The sequence below is a fragment of the Nyctibius grandis genome, chromosome 5 (assembly GCF_013368605.1).
Source record: "Nyctibius grandis isolate bNycGra1 chromosome 5, bNycGra1.pri, whole genome shotgun sequence".
Taxonomy (NCBI): Eukaryota; Metazoa; Chordata; class Aves; order Nyctibiiformes; family Nyctibiidae; genus Nyctibius; species Nyctibius grandis.
Window position 1 is genome coordinate 74,189,943 of NC_090662.1, and position 16,487 is coordinate 74,206,429.

A 16,487-nucleotide genomic window follows, 5' to 3' on the forward strand; every position below is an offset into this window, starting at 1 on the left:
ATTTATCAGTATCCCAACTGTTGTGTCTCCTGAGAGCATTAACAGAAAAGACCATGTTGTATCTCCATGCTTTCTCCCCTTTTTGTACCAAGGAAGTGTCTTAACCTTTACTAATTATTTACTTACATACTGAACTAATATCTTTGCACACAACTTTGTGTGTTAGATGGCTAATCTGGTGGCTTTCTATAATGGAGTGACTGCATCAGTGGACAAGGGAAGAGCTACAGACATCATCTACCTGGACTTCTGTAAGGCCTTTGATATGGTCCCCCACAACATTCTTGCTGCTAAATTAGAGAGATATGGGTTTAATGGATGGACTGTTACAAGAGTAAGGCATTGGTTGGATGACCATGCCCAAAGAGTTACAGCCAATGACTCAGTGTCCAAATGGAAACCAGTAACAAGTGGTTTCCCTTAAGGGTCCATACTGGGACTGATACCATTTGATACCTTCATCAATGTGTCATTGATAGTGGGATTATCAAATCATCACCATCATCAAGTTTGTGGATGACACCAAGCTGAGTGGTGCAGTTGATATGCTTGAGGGAAGGGATGCCATCCAGAGGGATCTGGACAGGCCTGAGATGTGGACCCATGAACATTATGAAGTTCATCGAGGCCAAGCGCAAGGTCCTGCACCTGGGTTGGAGCAATCACCAGGATCAGTACAGACTGGGGGATGAATGGCTTGAGAGCAGCCCTGTGAAGAAGGACTTGGGGATACTGGTGGATGAAAAATTGTATGTCAGCCGGCCATGTGGACTTACAGCCCAGAGAGTCAATTGTATTCTGGGCTGCATCAAAAGAAGCATGGCCAGCAGGTCGAGGGAGTTGATTCCACCTCTCTACTCTGCTCTCATGAGACCCCACTTGGAGTACTGCATCCAGTTCTGGGGGCACTCGGCACAAGAAAGGCGTGGACACGTTAGAGCGGGTCCAGAAGAGGGCCACAAAAATGATCAGAGGGCTGGAACACCTCTCCTATGAAGAAAGGCTGAGAGAGTTTGGGTTGTTCAGCCTGGAGAAGAGGAGCCTCTGGGGAGACCTTCTTGTGGCCTTTCAGTATACAAGGGGGCTTATAAGAAAGATACTTTCTACCAAGGCCTGTAGTGACAGGACTAGGGGCAATGGTTTTAAACTGATTCAAGGTAGCTTTAGATTAGATGTAAGGAAGAAATTTTTTTACGATGATGGCGGTGAGACACTGGAACATGTTGCCGAGAGAAGTTGTAGATGGCCTGTCATTGGAAGTGTTAAAAGTCAAGTTGGAAGGGCCTTTGATTAACCTGATCTGGTGAAAGATGTCCCTGCCCATGGTAGGGGTGTTGGACCAGATGGTCTTTAAAGGTCCCTTCCGACCCAAACCATTCTGTGATTCTATGTTTGTGATCCAGTGAAGTACAAACCTACTGCCTGTAGTATCCTTGAAAAAGGACACAAAAACATAACTGAGATTATGTTCATACTGACCTTCAACTCTACCAGGTCACTTTTCAAATACATCTCCCAGTCCTGCTTTTAAAGGAACAAGTGCTGAGAAACTTACTGATAAAAGCATTTCCTGATATTAGTTAAACTTCTCCCATTTGTTCAGATTTATCCCATTGTTCTTTGGAGATATTTGGAAGTCTTTGTTCAGATTTATCCCACATATTTCCTCAGAACTCCCGCTTATTACTTTTACTGTAGGCATGAGTCCCTTTTCAATGCTTACAGAAAAATATCATGTATCTGATATTTCCCCTCTCTACTTTCTGGAGAAGTTGTCCTTTCATTCTCATCTGTTTTCATGTGTTTAAAGAGTGTTTTGAGAAGGAATTGCTCTGCTAGATAGCATTGATTTTATTTGAGTTCTGGAAAAACAATAATAGAAAAATCATCACTTGTGATTTTTCAAACTAGCCTGCACAAGGCCAGGCAGAGTACCTGGAGAACAACCCCACAGCTGACAGTAGATTTAGTCTGTATCCGCTGATCCTTGTACTTGTGAGTAAGCTCAGCTTGCAAGTGGCCCACTAGCCTACCTTGGCTGTCCACACCAGACTGCTCACCAAAACTGCATACAGCAAAGCTTTGCCACAGAGAATGAGGTAAGTGAGCTTCAGAGAATTTCCGTACCGCAAGTAGGACTCTGCAAATCAAACATAATTTGTGTATTGAGTTATCATCATTATGTGAGACTAGTTCTAATGTAGCTTTAATCAAATAATAACCCTTGAAATCTTTAGCTAAGCGACACAAAGGAACTAGAGCCAAATGAATGGCTCTGTTGACAAGAGATAGCAGCGGATGGGAAAGAACACTGTGATTCAAAGAACCAAAAGAGAAAGCAAGTCTAGGAAAGACAGAGATTGGCTTTATGCTAAGAAAGTATGTCCTCATTCGGAACATTTAACCATTGTGTTGCCACACCTACTGAAAAAATAGGCTGTTCATGTAAATCCCCTCTTAGGAACTCTAAGATGAGTCACAAGATGCGATTTTTTTTCACTCGTTATTGTCAGTGGTCTTGTGAATGCTGCTGATATATCAGGGAAATTTTATATAGCTCAGAATAACATGGTGTCTAGAACTTTTATTCTTATAGATTTTTCAGTCTTATGGAATTGCGTTACTATGGAGACATCAGCCTAATCTTGGTTCAGCCTTAAGATTCCTGAAGCATTAAAGAAATTGGTGAAAAACAAGAGTGTGTAAATATGTATATATAAAGGAAAGAAACGTAATTTTTCATATGGGTATCCTTGCAGCTTGGAGGGGAATGTGACTTGTAATGAGAAGTATTCTGAATTTGATACTAAGAAATATTCAGAATTCCGGATTCTGAATCTTGATGTCATAATCACATGGCTAAGTATGAATTTTTTCTCTGATGACTGACCAAGCAGCTTCCCAACAGAAGGCAGTTTTAAGAACTGGAGGAGATGATAAGAAGAGCAAATGACACTCTATAGGAAGGTTCCACAATTTCTTCTGTTATTTTGAAAGGGAATAATAAAGAAGAGTTAAAAAAACAAAACACAGCTACATACAGCACCACATACAACCCTCCTGAAGTCTTTTTCTTTTTTTTTTTTTAAATCTAACATGCAAACCGCTTAGAAGAGGAAGTACAAGTTATTCTTGCAGTAGACATCTCACACACCTTGTAGTTAGCGTCAGTAAAACTGGAATTAAAATACATACAGACATTTGCCTGTGAGAAGACACACATACCTTCCGTGAGTGCACAACCTGAAAGACAAAAATGAACATTTCTCTTCAATGCAAACAGAATACAAATTTTAGAAGTTTCAGTTTACAATATACTGCCTGATTAATTTTACTATACTATTTTATTATACTATACATTTTTTTTATACTACGGAGATTTCTCTGTGAAAATCTGAAGACATTTTTGAAAAACTATAGATGTATAATGTCAGAGGACGTAGGGAGGCAACTAGGAAAGCTAAGGCCTCCTTGGAATTAAACCTTGCAAGAGAGGTCAAGGACAACAGAAAGGGCTTCTTCAAATACATTGCAGGTAAAACCACCACCAGAGGCAATGTAGGCCCACTGATGAATGAGGTGGGGGTCCTGGAGACAGAGGATAAAAAGAAGGCGGAGTTACTGAATGCCTTCTTTGCCTCTGTCTATACTGTTGGAGGCTGTACTGAGGAGCCCCGGACCCCTGAGGCCTCAGAAGAAGTCAGGATAGAGGAGGAATGGGTCAGAGACCAATTAAGTAACCTGGACGTCCATAAATCCATGGGCCCTGATGGGATGCACCCGCGGGTGCTGAGGGAGCTGGCGGAAGTCATTGCTAGGCCACTCTCCATCATCTTTGCTAAGTCGTGGGCAACGGGAGAGGTGCCTGAGGACTGGAGGAAAGCGAATGTCACTCCAGTCTTCAAAAAGGGCAAGAAGGAGGACCCGGGTAACTATAGACCGGTCAGCCTCACCTCCATCCCCAGAAAGGTGATGGAGCAACTTGTTCTTGGTGCTGTCTCTAGGCACATCAAGGATAGGGGGATCATTAGGGGCACTCAGCATGGCTTCACCAAGGGGAAGTCATGCTCAACCAACTTGATAGCCTTTTATGAGGATGTTACCCGGTGGATAGATGATGGTAAAGCTGTGGATGTGGTCTATCTCGATTTCAGTAAAGCGTTTGACACAGTCTCCCACAGCATCCTCGCAACTAAACTGGGGAAGTGTGGTCTGGATGATCGGGTAGTGAGGTGGATTGTAAACTGGCTGAAGGAAAGAAGCCAGAGAGTAGTGGTCAGTGGGACAGAGTCCAGTTGGAGGTCTGTGTCTAGCGGAGTTCCGCAAGGGTCGGTTCTGGGACCAGTTCTATTCAATATATTCATTAATGACTTGGATGAGGGATTAGAGTGCACTGTCAGCAAGTTCGCTGATGACACCAAACTGGGAGGAGTGGCTGACACAACGGAAGGCTGCGCAGCCATTCAGAGAGATCTGGACAGGCTGGAGAGTTGGGCGGGGAGAAATTTAATGAAATATAACAAGGGCAAGTGTAGAGTCCTGCATCTGGGCAAGAACAACCCCATGTACCAGTACAAGTTGGGGACAGAGCTGTTGGAGACCAGCGTAGGGGAAAGGGACCTGGGGGTCCTAGTGGACAGCAGGATGACCATGAGCCAGCAATGTGCCCTTGTGGCCAAGAAGGCCAATGGCATCCTGGGGTGGATTAGAAGGGGTGTGGTTAGTAGGTCGAGAGAGGTTCTCCTCCCCCTCTACTCTGCCCTGGTGAGGCCGCATCTGGAGTATTGTGTCCAGTTCTGGGGCCCTCAGTTCAAGAAGGACAGGGAACTGCTAGAGAGAGTCCAGCGCAGAGCCACGAAGATGATTAAGGGAGTGGAATATCTCCCTTATGAGGAGAGGCTGAGGGAGCTGGGTCTCTTTAGCTTAGAGAAGAGGAGACTGAGGGGTGACCTCATCAATGTTTATAAATATGTAAAGGGCAAGTGTCATGAGGATGGAGCCAGGCTCTTCTCAGTGACATCCCTTGACAGGACAAGGGGCAATGGGTGCAAGCTGGAACACAGGAGGTTCCACTTAAATTTGAGGAAAAACTTCTTTACGGTGAGGGTGACTGAACACTGGAACAGGCTGCCCAGAGAGGTTGTGGAGTCTCCTTCTCTGGAGACATTCAAAACCCGCCTGGACGCGTTCCTGTGTGATATGGTCTAGGCAATCCTGCCCCGGCAGGGGGATTGGACTAGATGATCTTTCGAGGTCCCTTCCAATCCCTAACATTCTGTGATTCTGTGATTCTGTGATTCTGTGATAATGTAGATATAGAGGCCCATGAAGAGACATATGCAAATACCTACATGTTTACATATATATTTGTGCCATAACAACACCCTGTATAGAAGTTGCATATAGATGTGTTTCATCATAACCCACACCCTTTTGATTTGTAATTTCTAGTTTGTACAGCATATTTTACTCACCAGCATCACCGTAGATGAATTTGTGCATCGATTCCAGTGTTTCATTCTTAAAAAAATTGGCAACACACTCAAAACGATTCAGAGGGTTGAACCATTCCTGGGCTGAGATCCTCAGTCGACTGGTCAATGAGTAGGTACTCCCATTCCCTGTGGAAAACTCATCTGTCCCCACTCCTTCTGTCCTCTTAGCACCGTTCACCTTCCAGATCAGATTCAGGTGGTCAGGGTAGAAACCAGAGGCCAGACATACCAGCGTGGCTTTGCTCTTCTGTTGGATCTCTTGCTTTGATGGGGAAAAGATGGCCACAGCTGGAGGTATGATTTCCTCGTTCTTCCCTGAAACAGAAAACAATGTGGCCCAGAGCCTCCATTACTGTCTTCAGTCAGAAACCCGTTAAAATTGTGCTGTATTAGTGCTGTGTGACTCCTGATATATCTGGTCTTTTAACAACTGTCTATGAGACAATTAGTATTTATTAGAAAGGTAGACATCAGGAAACTGAAAGCATTTGTCTTCACCCATTACACAGAAACATAAAAGGTGTGGCTACAGAAATGCATGAGTGTTTGAATTTCTAGTATTGTCTCTGACAGAAGAATAGGAAAGCTGAATAGAAGCTGAGCAAACAGGTAGTCAGAAAAGTACCCACTAGTACTATAAGGCCTGTAGTAATAGAGTCCGTGTTACAAGGCACAAGCATCTTCAACTGACTGCGTTACATTCCTGGGGATGCAGTAAGACGAGATGGTTATTGCAGTGTTCAGAATTATACTGCCATGTGATACCCTACTTGGACGCCTCTCGTCTAAGAGATGACTTGAAAGGAAGTCTTTCTCACTGTCTGAAGTGAAGAACACTTTTGGTATTTAACTTGAATCTGCCTGGGACAAGTTTTGCTTTAGGTCTTAACTTGCCATCCTTTTTTAAATCTATGAAATAGCTTTTTATGTTATTTATTATTTAGGTTATCCTAGGTATGTGAAGCCCTCATCCTAGACTACAGATCTTCCCAAAATGATACAAGATTCTATACACTCAAACCAAAAGATGTGCCCTGTCCTAAAGCGTTTAATACCTACATATAAGACTAAAGACAACAGACTTCTACAGTCAAAAAGGATGTACAAGGCAACAATGAGATGTTATTCAGAAGCTAGGCAGTGACCCTAAAAGCCACCATTTTTTCTTTTTCATATACTATTACATATTAGAGTGCCTTTTTTACTCGTCTAGCATGATAAACCCACCAGGTCTGCAGAGTGCATGTGGAAACAGAAATGCAGAGAGAACTACGGAGCCAAACAGAAAATGTTTACTTCTTTTTCAGTGTAAGGCACTATAAATTGTAGATGTTCTTCCTGATCACTCCCTCCTTTCTAGAGTGGAGAGAATTAGCAGAATTAGCATAAACTTCTATCTCGCATAGATATTGACCCCTGAGCCCTAGTGTTTGCTTTCAGGTGTCAGCCTTAATCATGATTGTCAGTGCTTACTCTACAAAGATCCCTGGGGTGCTTCTGTGAAAACGTGTGAACTTGTACAGGCTTCAGAAGAGGTAACTAGACAGTAATGGAGATAATGCTGTAGAAGGTTTGGCACTGCTCTGCTTTTCTTCCAGCGGACATGAAGAGAGGTTGATCACTTTTACTGCTCCCTTCTAATACGTGGCTTTATGAAATTTTTCCTATCCTAAAAGTATCTCTGACTAAGTTCATTGGCTCATAACCTAAATGGATAATGAGTGAAGACAGAGGGGACACAAAAGAAAAATGAGAGAGATTTAACAGACTAAACCAAAAAAAGACAAAGAGGAAGGCAGGTGAAAAAGGCAGACAGAAAATGATAAAACTCCTGGAAAGAAAAGTCAGAGAATGAGCATGCTTGAAATGGAATAAGGAGACTGGTACAAGCAAGAGCAGAGACAATCAGAAAAAAGTGTTTTCAACAGCCCATTCTGTTTTGATCTTCCACAGTGTTCATGGCAGACACAATGCTTAATCACTTCTATGCATAAACTCATGCATTCCCTGCCACACATTCTTCACCCACCTAAGAGAAAAAGTACCACAGTTCTGACCATTCCCATCATGGCAATGTCAGTTTCATGATTTCTTGTTATCTTTCACTCCTATTCTCATTTTAAAATCATCTGTTTATATGCTACATATCTTTAATGCAAGGGAAATTTTCAAGTGTCCTCCACATTGAGCACTTAGGTTAATCACGGCTAATTACCTGTAACTCTGAGCACGGTGCCAACTCCAAAGGTAAGTAGCGCAGTTAAAAAGCTGTACGCTTTTCAGACTTTAACCTGCAGTGTCATTATGCTCTTCTTGCCAGCCACTTAGTTCCTTAAAATGGTACTGCTTAGAGGAGTAGGCACCAGTGTGTATTTCTACAGTTTGCTATCAGATGTGATAGTAGCAGATGGAAAAGGTTATTTTGCCCTGTGATTCTGAAATGCTGTGATATAGGTGATGTTAAATCCTTTCCTGGGAGTGCAGAAGGCAGAGAAAGCAAATGGGGAAAACGGGAAAGAATAGAGAAGTGCACTGAGAGAAAAAGAATATAGTCCTTTTGGAGAATTAGAAGTCGTGAAAAGGACTGACAGAGGAAGGCAGTGTCCCAAAGCAACTTTAGGCAGCCTGCCCACCATCTATGGAGACGGGAGCAAAGTACCAGCAAGACTACTGTTTCCCTGCCTGATTCAGAAGACACAAGAATCCAGACTCTACCTCTGAATTGTTGCTTTTTATTGTTACATAGATGAACTGCAAAAACTTACAGACCGAAAAAGGATCTTTTGTTCCCAACCTCTATAATATTTTCTTGGAGAATGGGAGCAAACAGGATTATTTCTTCCTTTCTCCCTTAATGAAGTACCCATGGAGGGAAGACAGAGGCAACGGACACAAGGATCTCAAAATTTGTGCCTGCAAATCCTACACTTCCATATTAGCACATCTCATTTTAATAAGCAACCAGTAAAGCATTAATCCTGTCCTCCTGGCTGTATGAAAAATGATCATTATTCTGCTGTTAATTAAGAATGCTCTTGTCCTCTAAACCAGTATCACATTTATAATGGAGATCTGGCTTCTGCCTTACCTAGAACTGTGAGTTTTGTCCCAGTGCCAAACTGCAGTCTCTCATTATTCACACTGTTTTGCAGCTGCAGGAAAACCTCTCTTCTACTCTCAGTCCTCTGAGCCAAACCTGTGGACTAACCCTCCCCTCATGTGGTACCAGCAAAAGAAGAAATAAAATGTATATTAACTTATGGTCCCCTAAAAAAAAAAAAGAAAGGTCTGTAAGGAAACACCACCACATCTGTGTGTCTAACCAGGTGAGATCAATCTCAGAAATACCTCTCCAGAGCCCTTTTCCTTCAGGCTTAGGTGAATTGGTTGTTGCAGCTTTAACTGTTTTTTAGAAGACATTTATCTATTTATTGAGGTGTACTATTAGAAAATATTTCCCATATGCAGAGAGAGTAATTTCTTTGCTTATTTTCAACTAAACAGCTTAATTTCCTTAATTTACTCATTTCCTTTCAACATAATGAATATCCTTTTCCTGTAAAACAATCGTATTTTTTTTTACTTGCAAAATAACTTGTAATATATGACACAGGACCCTGATCCACTCTCCCCATTGTAGCAGTTTCTAAACATCCCTCCCTTTCTCCTTCCCTGGAAGGAAGTCTCTGCTTTTATTTTCTCTGTTCTCTTAGCTATGATTATTAAAGTTAGCTGCATAATTGACTATGGTCAGTGAGGGACTGGTGTATTGATTTTCATCAGCTCGGGCACCTCAGATTCACACTGGATTTCAAAAAGCAGGTTGATCACTGCATTTTCCTATGGAGATTGAATTTTATCACTTGTAATAATTTTACTCTGCAGTGGAATGGTGTGGTACAAAAGCCTGAGGCATCATTTCTTCTGACTCCAGAAGCAATACAATGAGAAGAAGATACCAGTATCAGTTATCAGAGTCTTAGAAGGAGCCTTGTTTTCCCCTGCGTTTAGAGAGAGTTCAAATCCAGAAGTGTCGCCCAGAGGGAAACATTCCCTGAGAGCTACTTTTATTTGAAATGAAGCACATATTCTGTTTCTGTCGTTTTCAGTGGCCTTTTAGCATCTATTCTGAAATAGTAAGACCGTTGTCCTAAATGATCTTTTTATCACCATCCCGAGGAGTCTGTTTTGTGGAAAGAAACTTGCTGTGCTGTGGAGAGTTGTTTGCTATAACAACAAGGAATTGAACAGCTGCAGAGAGCTGTTAGTATAGCTTATGATAAAGTTGAGTGTTTATTTGTGGCTTCTGTTTTGTCAACTAAAAGTGCTAGTACACTTATTTGTCTCTCCCAGTTATCTAACACATGCTTTAGTTTACCCTGAAAAGATCTAGAGTAATTTAAGTTTGTAGAATCTTGATTTTGTTTTCTAGACCTGTCCAAAGCGTAACTGTAACTCAGTTCTTTCCAGACAGACAGCCTTTCATTGACTTGTCCTTTATCTCTTATAGCTCCAGGAGAACTAGCATTATGGAGTATAGTTATAATTTGGGGGAATAGTGATTTTTGCAGATGTCGATTTAAGACAATATACTTATGATATGCACATATTTTTTAACCCATTCCTCATCCTAATTCTTTCTATAGACAGCTTTTTATTCACTGAAAAAAACATTCGTTCAGTTCTTCAAAGTGAAATATGCGTCCCTACCTAGAGTACTAAATGTAGTCTATTCTCCAAAGTAGACTGGGTTACTAGCACATCAGGAAAACACCAGTTTAATAATGAAAGGGAGAATAAGGCTGAAGTGAAGTTGCCTGAAGAGAAGACCTGGGATTTGAAGGGATTTAAAAGAGAAACCAAAAATTTCTTACCTATTACTGTAAGTTTTGTGCCACTGCCGAATATCATGTTATTGGTAGGCACAGTGACAAAGTGTTGTATCATAAACTAAGAAAAAGAATGCACTGCAGCTGACTTTAGTAAGCAGAAGCTTAAGTAATATTTACTGTAACTGGAACCCCAAAGATCCCTCAATCTCTATCTGAAGGTCTTTGGCAGAAAACCAACTTGAAATCCCATTGTATAATCTGTAGCATTTATAAAAGCATTTCCCAGAGTTTTTTGATACTTATTTTTATTGTCTACATTTCACCTCAAGTTGGTTTACAGCCTTTCTCTAATCTCCATGTTATCTCACTCATATTACCTGCTATTCTTGTTTTGCAGATGTAGAAACCATGTAGACATAGAAACCATGCAGACGTATCCAAAGCGGTAGAGGATGTCATTGTCTAGAAACAGAATTCCTCTACAACTAGACCTTCCTTACTGTTAGTCTTATACTCTAAGCATTGTGAAGCCTTCCTTTCTGTACTTGTGGAGTTAATAATCAAACAATACTTGCTTTGTGGTTGTCATAGTCAAATGCCTTTTAATATAGATAGTTCGCCTTTGTACCCCTGAACTAAAACAAATCCATTTGTTTTCCCTTCAATGGCAGGCCAGTCATCTTGAATAGTCTTTCAGAATCCCATTCATTTTTCTGATAGGTTAAAAGTAATTCACACAAGGAGACTCCAGAAGAATCAGTTGGCTGGTCTCAGACAAATCCTTGATATCCATTAGGAAGAACTGCAGTGAGATAGTGTTAAGATTAGAGAAAACCTTTGTGCTCACAGGCATGAGTCAGTCAGTGGACACTGGAGGCTTATTTAAGAGAGAAAACCCCAACACATGTTATATAGTGCCACTGAAAGATACCTGCTACATGTCAGAATTCTTTTTCTAACACTTTTATCACATTAACGAAGAACCATTTTGTGGTCTATTGCAAACATTATTGCATGAGAAAAAGAAAAAAAATACTAATTCTCTGCTTCAGATATTCTGATAGGTTTTAGGTGCATCTGCAGTCAATCTGGTTTGCTGAAAATTATTTCAATGTCTCAGAATCTCCTGGCTTGTTCTCCAGAGAGGGCAGGCTCAGTTCTCAGATGATGCAAGTCCTAGCATACTAGGTCTGTCAAGAGAAACCAGGACAGAACATGCCCACTGTGCTGCAGAATTCTCTGTAGCTGTCTTAACACGCTCTACCACAAAGCTTATGTACCTATGGGTTTTTGTAAAGGCCTCCTGGGGAATGTATCATTGTGGATTACCTGTCCCCACAACGATACAACCTCGTACAAAAACAATCCCACCTGTGGCTCTGCCCTCCCATTTTTTGTCACCCAGTCACCATGAAAGATTGCCATGGGAACCACAGGCCACATCCTTCCTCTGCCGTTGCTGTTTCTGTTTGATAGCCTGATTACCTCTTAGTGTATCTTTTATCCCTGGATTTATAATCCCAACATTTTTTCCCTATAGACAACAAAAAATATTTTTTTCTTTTATTAGCTGGTTTTAAATGGAGTTATTTTTCACTTGCTAACTTCATGACAGTGTTCATGCTGCTTTCCTTCCCACTTTTTTTTCTTCTGCCCCAGGATGATAAACAGAACTCAAGCCCACAGTAACTGGTTTGCCTTGAGAGCAATTTGCCTATTACAGACTGGTGTTTCTGTTTGTATCCTGGCATGACTGTGAATATCCTCTTTGGTCTGTGCTGCACTTGTCACAGTTGCTCTGAAAGGGAGGCAAGTAGGATGCTGAACTCTTAAGTTTGTATTCCTCTGAGTGCTCTGTTTTACAGGAAGCAGAAGTACAAGCTTCTCCCAGGTGCCTGTGACCCTGACTATAAAAAGGCTTCATCTAGGAGTAAAGAGCGTGCCTTCATTTTGGAGACTGTCTGAAGAGGGTGGGGACTGGTGGTGACAGGTAACAGGATACTTTTATCTCTCTCCCTTACACATAACTAAATGGCAACACAAAACAGTATTTCCCCTCCCCCTAGGTTTGTCCAGGCATGCTGTAACTCCCAAGAGGGAAAGATCTGTGCCAGTGAGGCTGTGTGTACCAGCACGCACAGAGGCAATACAGGGAAAGACAGACACGTGAACAAACCAGTTTAGGTTTGGGGCATACATAGCCCATCCTGGCCTAGTCTTCTCACATAAAACTTAAACACATAGTCAGCAACATGACCAAGTACCTGCAGTAAACATGTTCATATAGCTCTTTAATGGCTTCACTTCAGTCTGTCTTGATATAAAAACTAGGCTGTAAGTACAGGATTTGAAACAAGGTTATTCTACTAGGAAAATCACAAATTATTTTCTCTCATTTTCAGATATCACAGAAAACCCCATAACTTCTGATACAGCCTGTTCAGCTGGGAAGAGTTGTTAGTGTCCCAGGGAAGGGGAAGAGAAACATCGACTAAGCTGAAACATTTAGGACGAAGACATAGGACGACAGAGGGCAAGATATTGGACAGGTGATCTCAAGTGCCCCTACAGTATCCTCTCTTCTACAAGAGCAAAACTATCTGCTTAAGTCACTAATTACGGGAATGACTGCAGACATTTGTCTTTGTTTAGATTGAATTATTTTTAAAAATACATTTAGGATTTTATTTGTCTGGCTCTGCATAAATAATAATACTAATAGTGGGATATTATTTGTGTGCCTTGGTCTTACTCTGCCTCTGATCTCAGCACTGTTTATTCGGGGTCTAAAACCATTCTACTAAAATTCATTTAAGATTATTCTGTCTCCTCCAGTCTACAGCTCCGTTATTGTCCTTACTGCCACTAACAGACTCTCTCCCATATGATGAGTTTCATTCAAAAACAAGCAAATCACCTCTGTTTTAATTTTGAAGGGGTGTTTCTATGTGGTGCTAACATCTGCTCAGGGCACATTCGTAAGACAATTTCGAAGGCGTGCCAGCAGAGACCAGTCTTGTCCCACTTTAATGTTAATCTGTAACCTATCAAAAGGAAAAGCCTTGTAGGCCATGGATTCAAATGTGTGAGAGGAAGAGAAGAGAGGAAAGACAGTCCCTTGATTTTTATTTCCATGTCTGCTATAGGAGGTTTCATGGGCCAAGCTGTGTAAAACTTCAGACAAGGAAAGGCGAGAATATGCAAGCAAGAGATATTTAGGGCCATATTTTCTAACAATGGTATCATTTTAGTGGGGGAATTTCACAGGAAAGTAATGATTGTATCACATCAGTCCTGTATTCTTCTTTAGAGTTTACAGAAGAAGCAGGCAGAACTACAGAGATGCCCTGAGATTTACAGATTTGTTTTAGGGACACTAGGAAGTTATTTTCGTAAACATTCAGTACATCTAACCATGAACCCCTAAAATTAAGCAACAGTCCCTTTTCAGGGCATATCTGTGTACTGAAAGGATAAGATGATTGAAGGAGAGGATGTGTAAAATCACATCCTTTAGTGGGTTGACCTTGGCTGGCTGCCAGGTGCCCACCAAGCCCCTCTGTCCCTCTCCTCAGCAGGACAGGGAGGGGAGAAAATAAGATGAAAAAGAACTTGTGTGTTGAGATAAAGGCAGTTTAATAAAGAAAAAGCAAAGGCCACATGAAGAAGCAAAGGAAAACAAAAAGATTTATTGTCTACTTCCCATCAGCAAGTGATGTTCAGCCACTTCCTGGGAAGCAGGGCCTCAGTACACATAGCGGTTGCTCCGGAAGACAAATACCTTAATAACAAATCATAGAATCATAGAATCATAGAATCATAGAATGTTAGGGGTTGGAAGGGACCTCTGGAGATCATCGAGTCCAAACCCCCTGCCAGAGCAGGACCAATCTAGGGCAGGTTACACAGGAACGCATCCAGACGGGTCTTGAAAGTCTCCAGACAAGGAGACTCCACAACTTCTCTGGGAAGCTTGTTCCAGTGCTCTGTAACCCTTATGGTAAAGAAGTTCTTCCTCATGTTGAGGTTGAACTTCCTGTGTTCTAGCTTGAATGCCCCCCTCCTCCTCCTTTCTCTTAGCTCTTTATTGCTCAGCACGACATCATATGGTATAGAATATCCTTTTGGTCAGATTGGGTCAGCTGTTTTGGCTATTTCACCTCCCAAACTCTTGCCCACCGCTAGCCTAACGGTCTCTGAAGCGGGGGCAGGGGAGGGGGCAGTTTGGAGAGACAACCTTGATGCTATGCGAGCACTGCTCTGCAGTAGCCAAAACGCTGTTGAGTTATCAACACCTTTCTGGCTACAAATATAAAGCACAGCACTATGAGGGCTGCTGTGGGGAAAGTTAACTCCATCCCAGCCAGACTCAATACACATCCCTATGCAGAAAGTGATGCTATACCATCCTATGTATGTATATTCCCTTTATTTCCTGTCCCGTGTTCCCTTCTCTTCCAGCCTGTGTCTACTCAAGGTTCTTGTTAGAGGCCATTGATTTGCACTCATGTTGTTCCACTAAAGAACAATATTGATTCCCAAGTGTTCATCTTCTGCTCCCATCCCAATATCTGTATTGGATGATTAACACAAGGTTATCTGTCCTGTTATTTCTGTTCTGAATCAGTTCTTGTCTCACGGGAAGCCTGAGAAATAGCAGCCGTGGTGGCAAACATTTTCTGTTTAACATCTTCATTAATGATCTGGATGATGGGGCAGAGTACATACCCTCAGCAACTTTGCAGACAACACCAAACTGTGAAGAGTGGCTGGTACACCACAGGGCCATGCTGCCATCCAGAGGGACCTTGACAGGCTGGAGAAATGGGCCAATGATAACCTCATTAATTTCAACAAGGGGAAGTGCAAAATCTGCACCTGGGGAGGAATAATCCCATGAACCAATATATGCTGGGGGCAACCCAGATGGAAAGCAGCTTGGCAGAAAAGGACGTGGGGCTCCTGGTGGACAGCACGTTGACCATGAGCCAGCAATGTGCCCTTGCTGCAAAGAAGGCCAATATTATCCTGGGCTGCATTAGACAACATATTGCCAGCAGGTCAAGTGAGGTGATCCTTCTCCTTTATTCAGCACTGTTAAGGCCACCCCTGGAGTACTCTGTCTAATTCTGGGCTCTCCACTACAAGAGAAATATGGACATACTGGAGAGCATTAAACAAAGGGCCACAAAGATGATTAAGGGACTGGAGCACCTCACGTAGGAGGAGAGTCTGAGAGAGCTGGGACTGTTTAGCCTAGAGAAAGAAGGCGCAGGAGGGATCTGATTAATGAATGTAAGTACCTGAAGGGAGAGTGCGAAGAGGATGGAGACAGGCTCTTTTCAGTGGTGCCCAGTGACAGGACCAGAAGCAATGGGCACAAACTGAAATGCAAGAGGTTCCTTCTGAACACAAGGAAACACTTTTTTACTCTGAGGGTGACTGAGCACTGGAATAGGTTGCCTAGGAAGGTTGTGGAGTCTCCATGCTTAGAGATATTCAAAAGCTGTCTAGACACAGTCCTGGGCCACTGGCTATAGGTGGCCCTGCTTGAGCAGGGAGTTTGGACAAGGTGACCTTCAGAGGCTCCTTCCAACCTCAACCATTCTGTGATTCTGCTAAACGCTCCCAGTAGTTGGAGGATGACCACATCACATGGTATAGCATCATTATCTCCATAGAGATGTGACTTTACACATCCTGTCCTTCCATCATCTTATCTTTTGAGTAGCCAGTATAACCTCTAGACTGCAGGTAGGCTATTATTGACAACTGCTATTCATTATGAATATACAGCTGTTTACACAGATGTGCCTGAGATGTCACCACTGAGCATCTAAACCAAGTACCTTTGACTATGGTTTCTGTAGCTACAGCTCCCCTGCCACCTTCTACGGCAGGAGATGAAGGAGAACAAATAAGAGGACAGGGAGTGGAACAAGAAGAAGAGTAGCTATTTCATGAGAAACTTCTTAGAATAGCTACTTTTTGTGCAGTGCCACTTCAAGCTGACAAAAGAAGTACTGCACAGGAGAAAATTGTACCTCAGAGCTGGAACAGGGAACTGTGACTGTAGAACTTCAAAGTGGCAATGACCACTAGAGATCTGTGTGGTTTTCTACTATCACCTGGAAATTGCACAGCTGTGACCAGTCAATAG

The 16,487-nt window shown here is 42.2% G+C and overlaps 1 protein-coding gene across 1 annotated transcript in view; it reads right to left on the reverse strand.

Annotated features, from left to right (window-relative positions):
• The window catches only part of LOC137664053 (M1-specific T cell receptor beta chain-like), a 60,404-nt gene that overhangs the window by 16,096 nt on the left and 27,821 nt on the right, over positions 1–16,487 (reverse strand). The window contains exons 4-5 of the mRNA XM_068401777.1: positions 8,584–8,636; positions 5,475–5,810 (exon numbers count right to left, since the gene is read on the reverse strand). Of these exons, the coding sequence (XP_068257878.1) occupies positions 5,475–5,810; positions 8,584–8,636 (389 nt within the window). The remainder of the gene's footprint in view (positions 1–5,474; positions 5,811–8,583; positions 8,637–16,487) is intronic.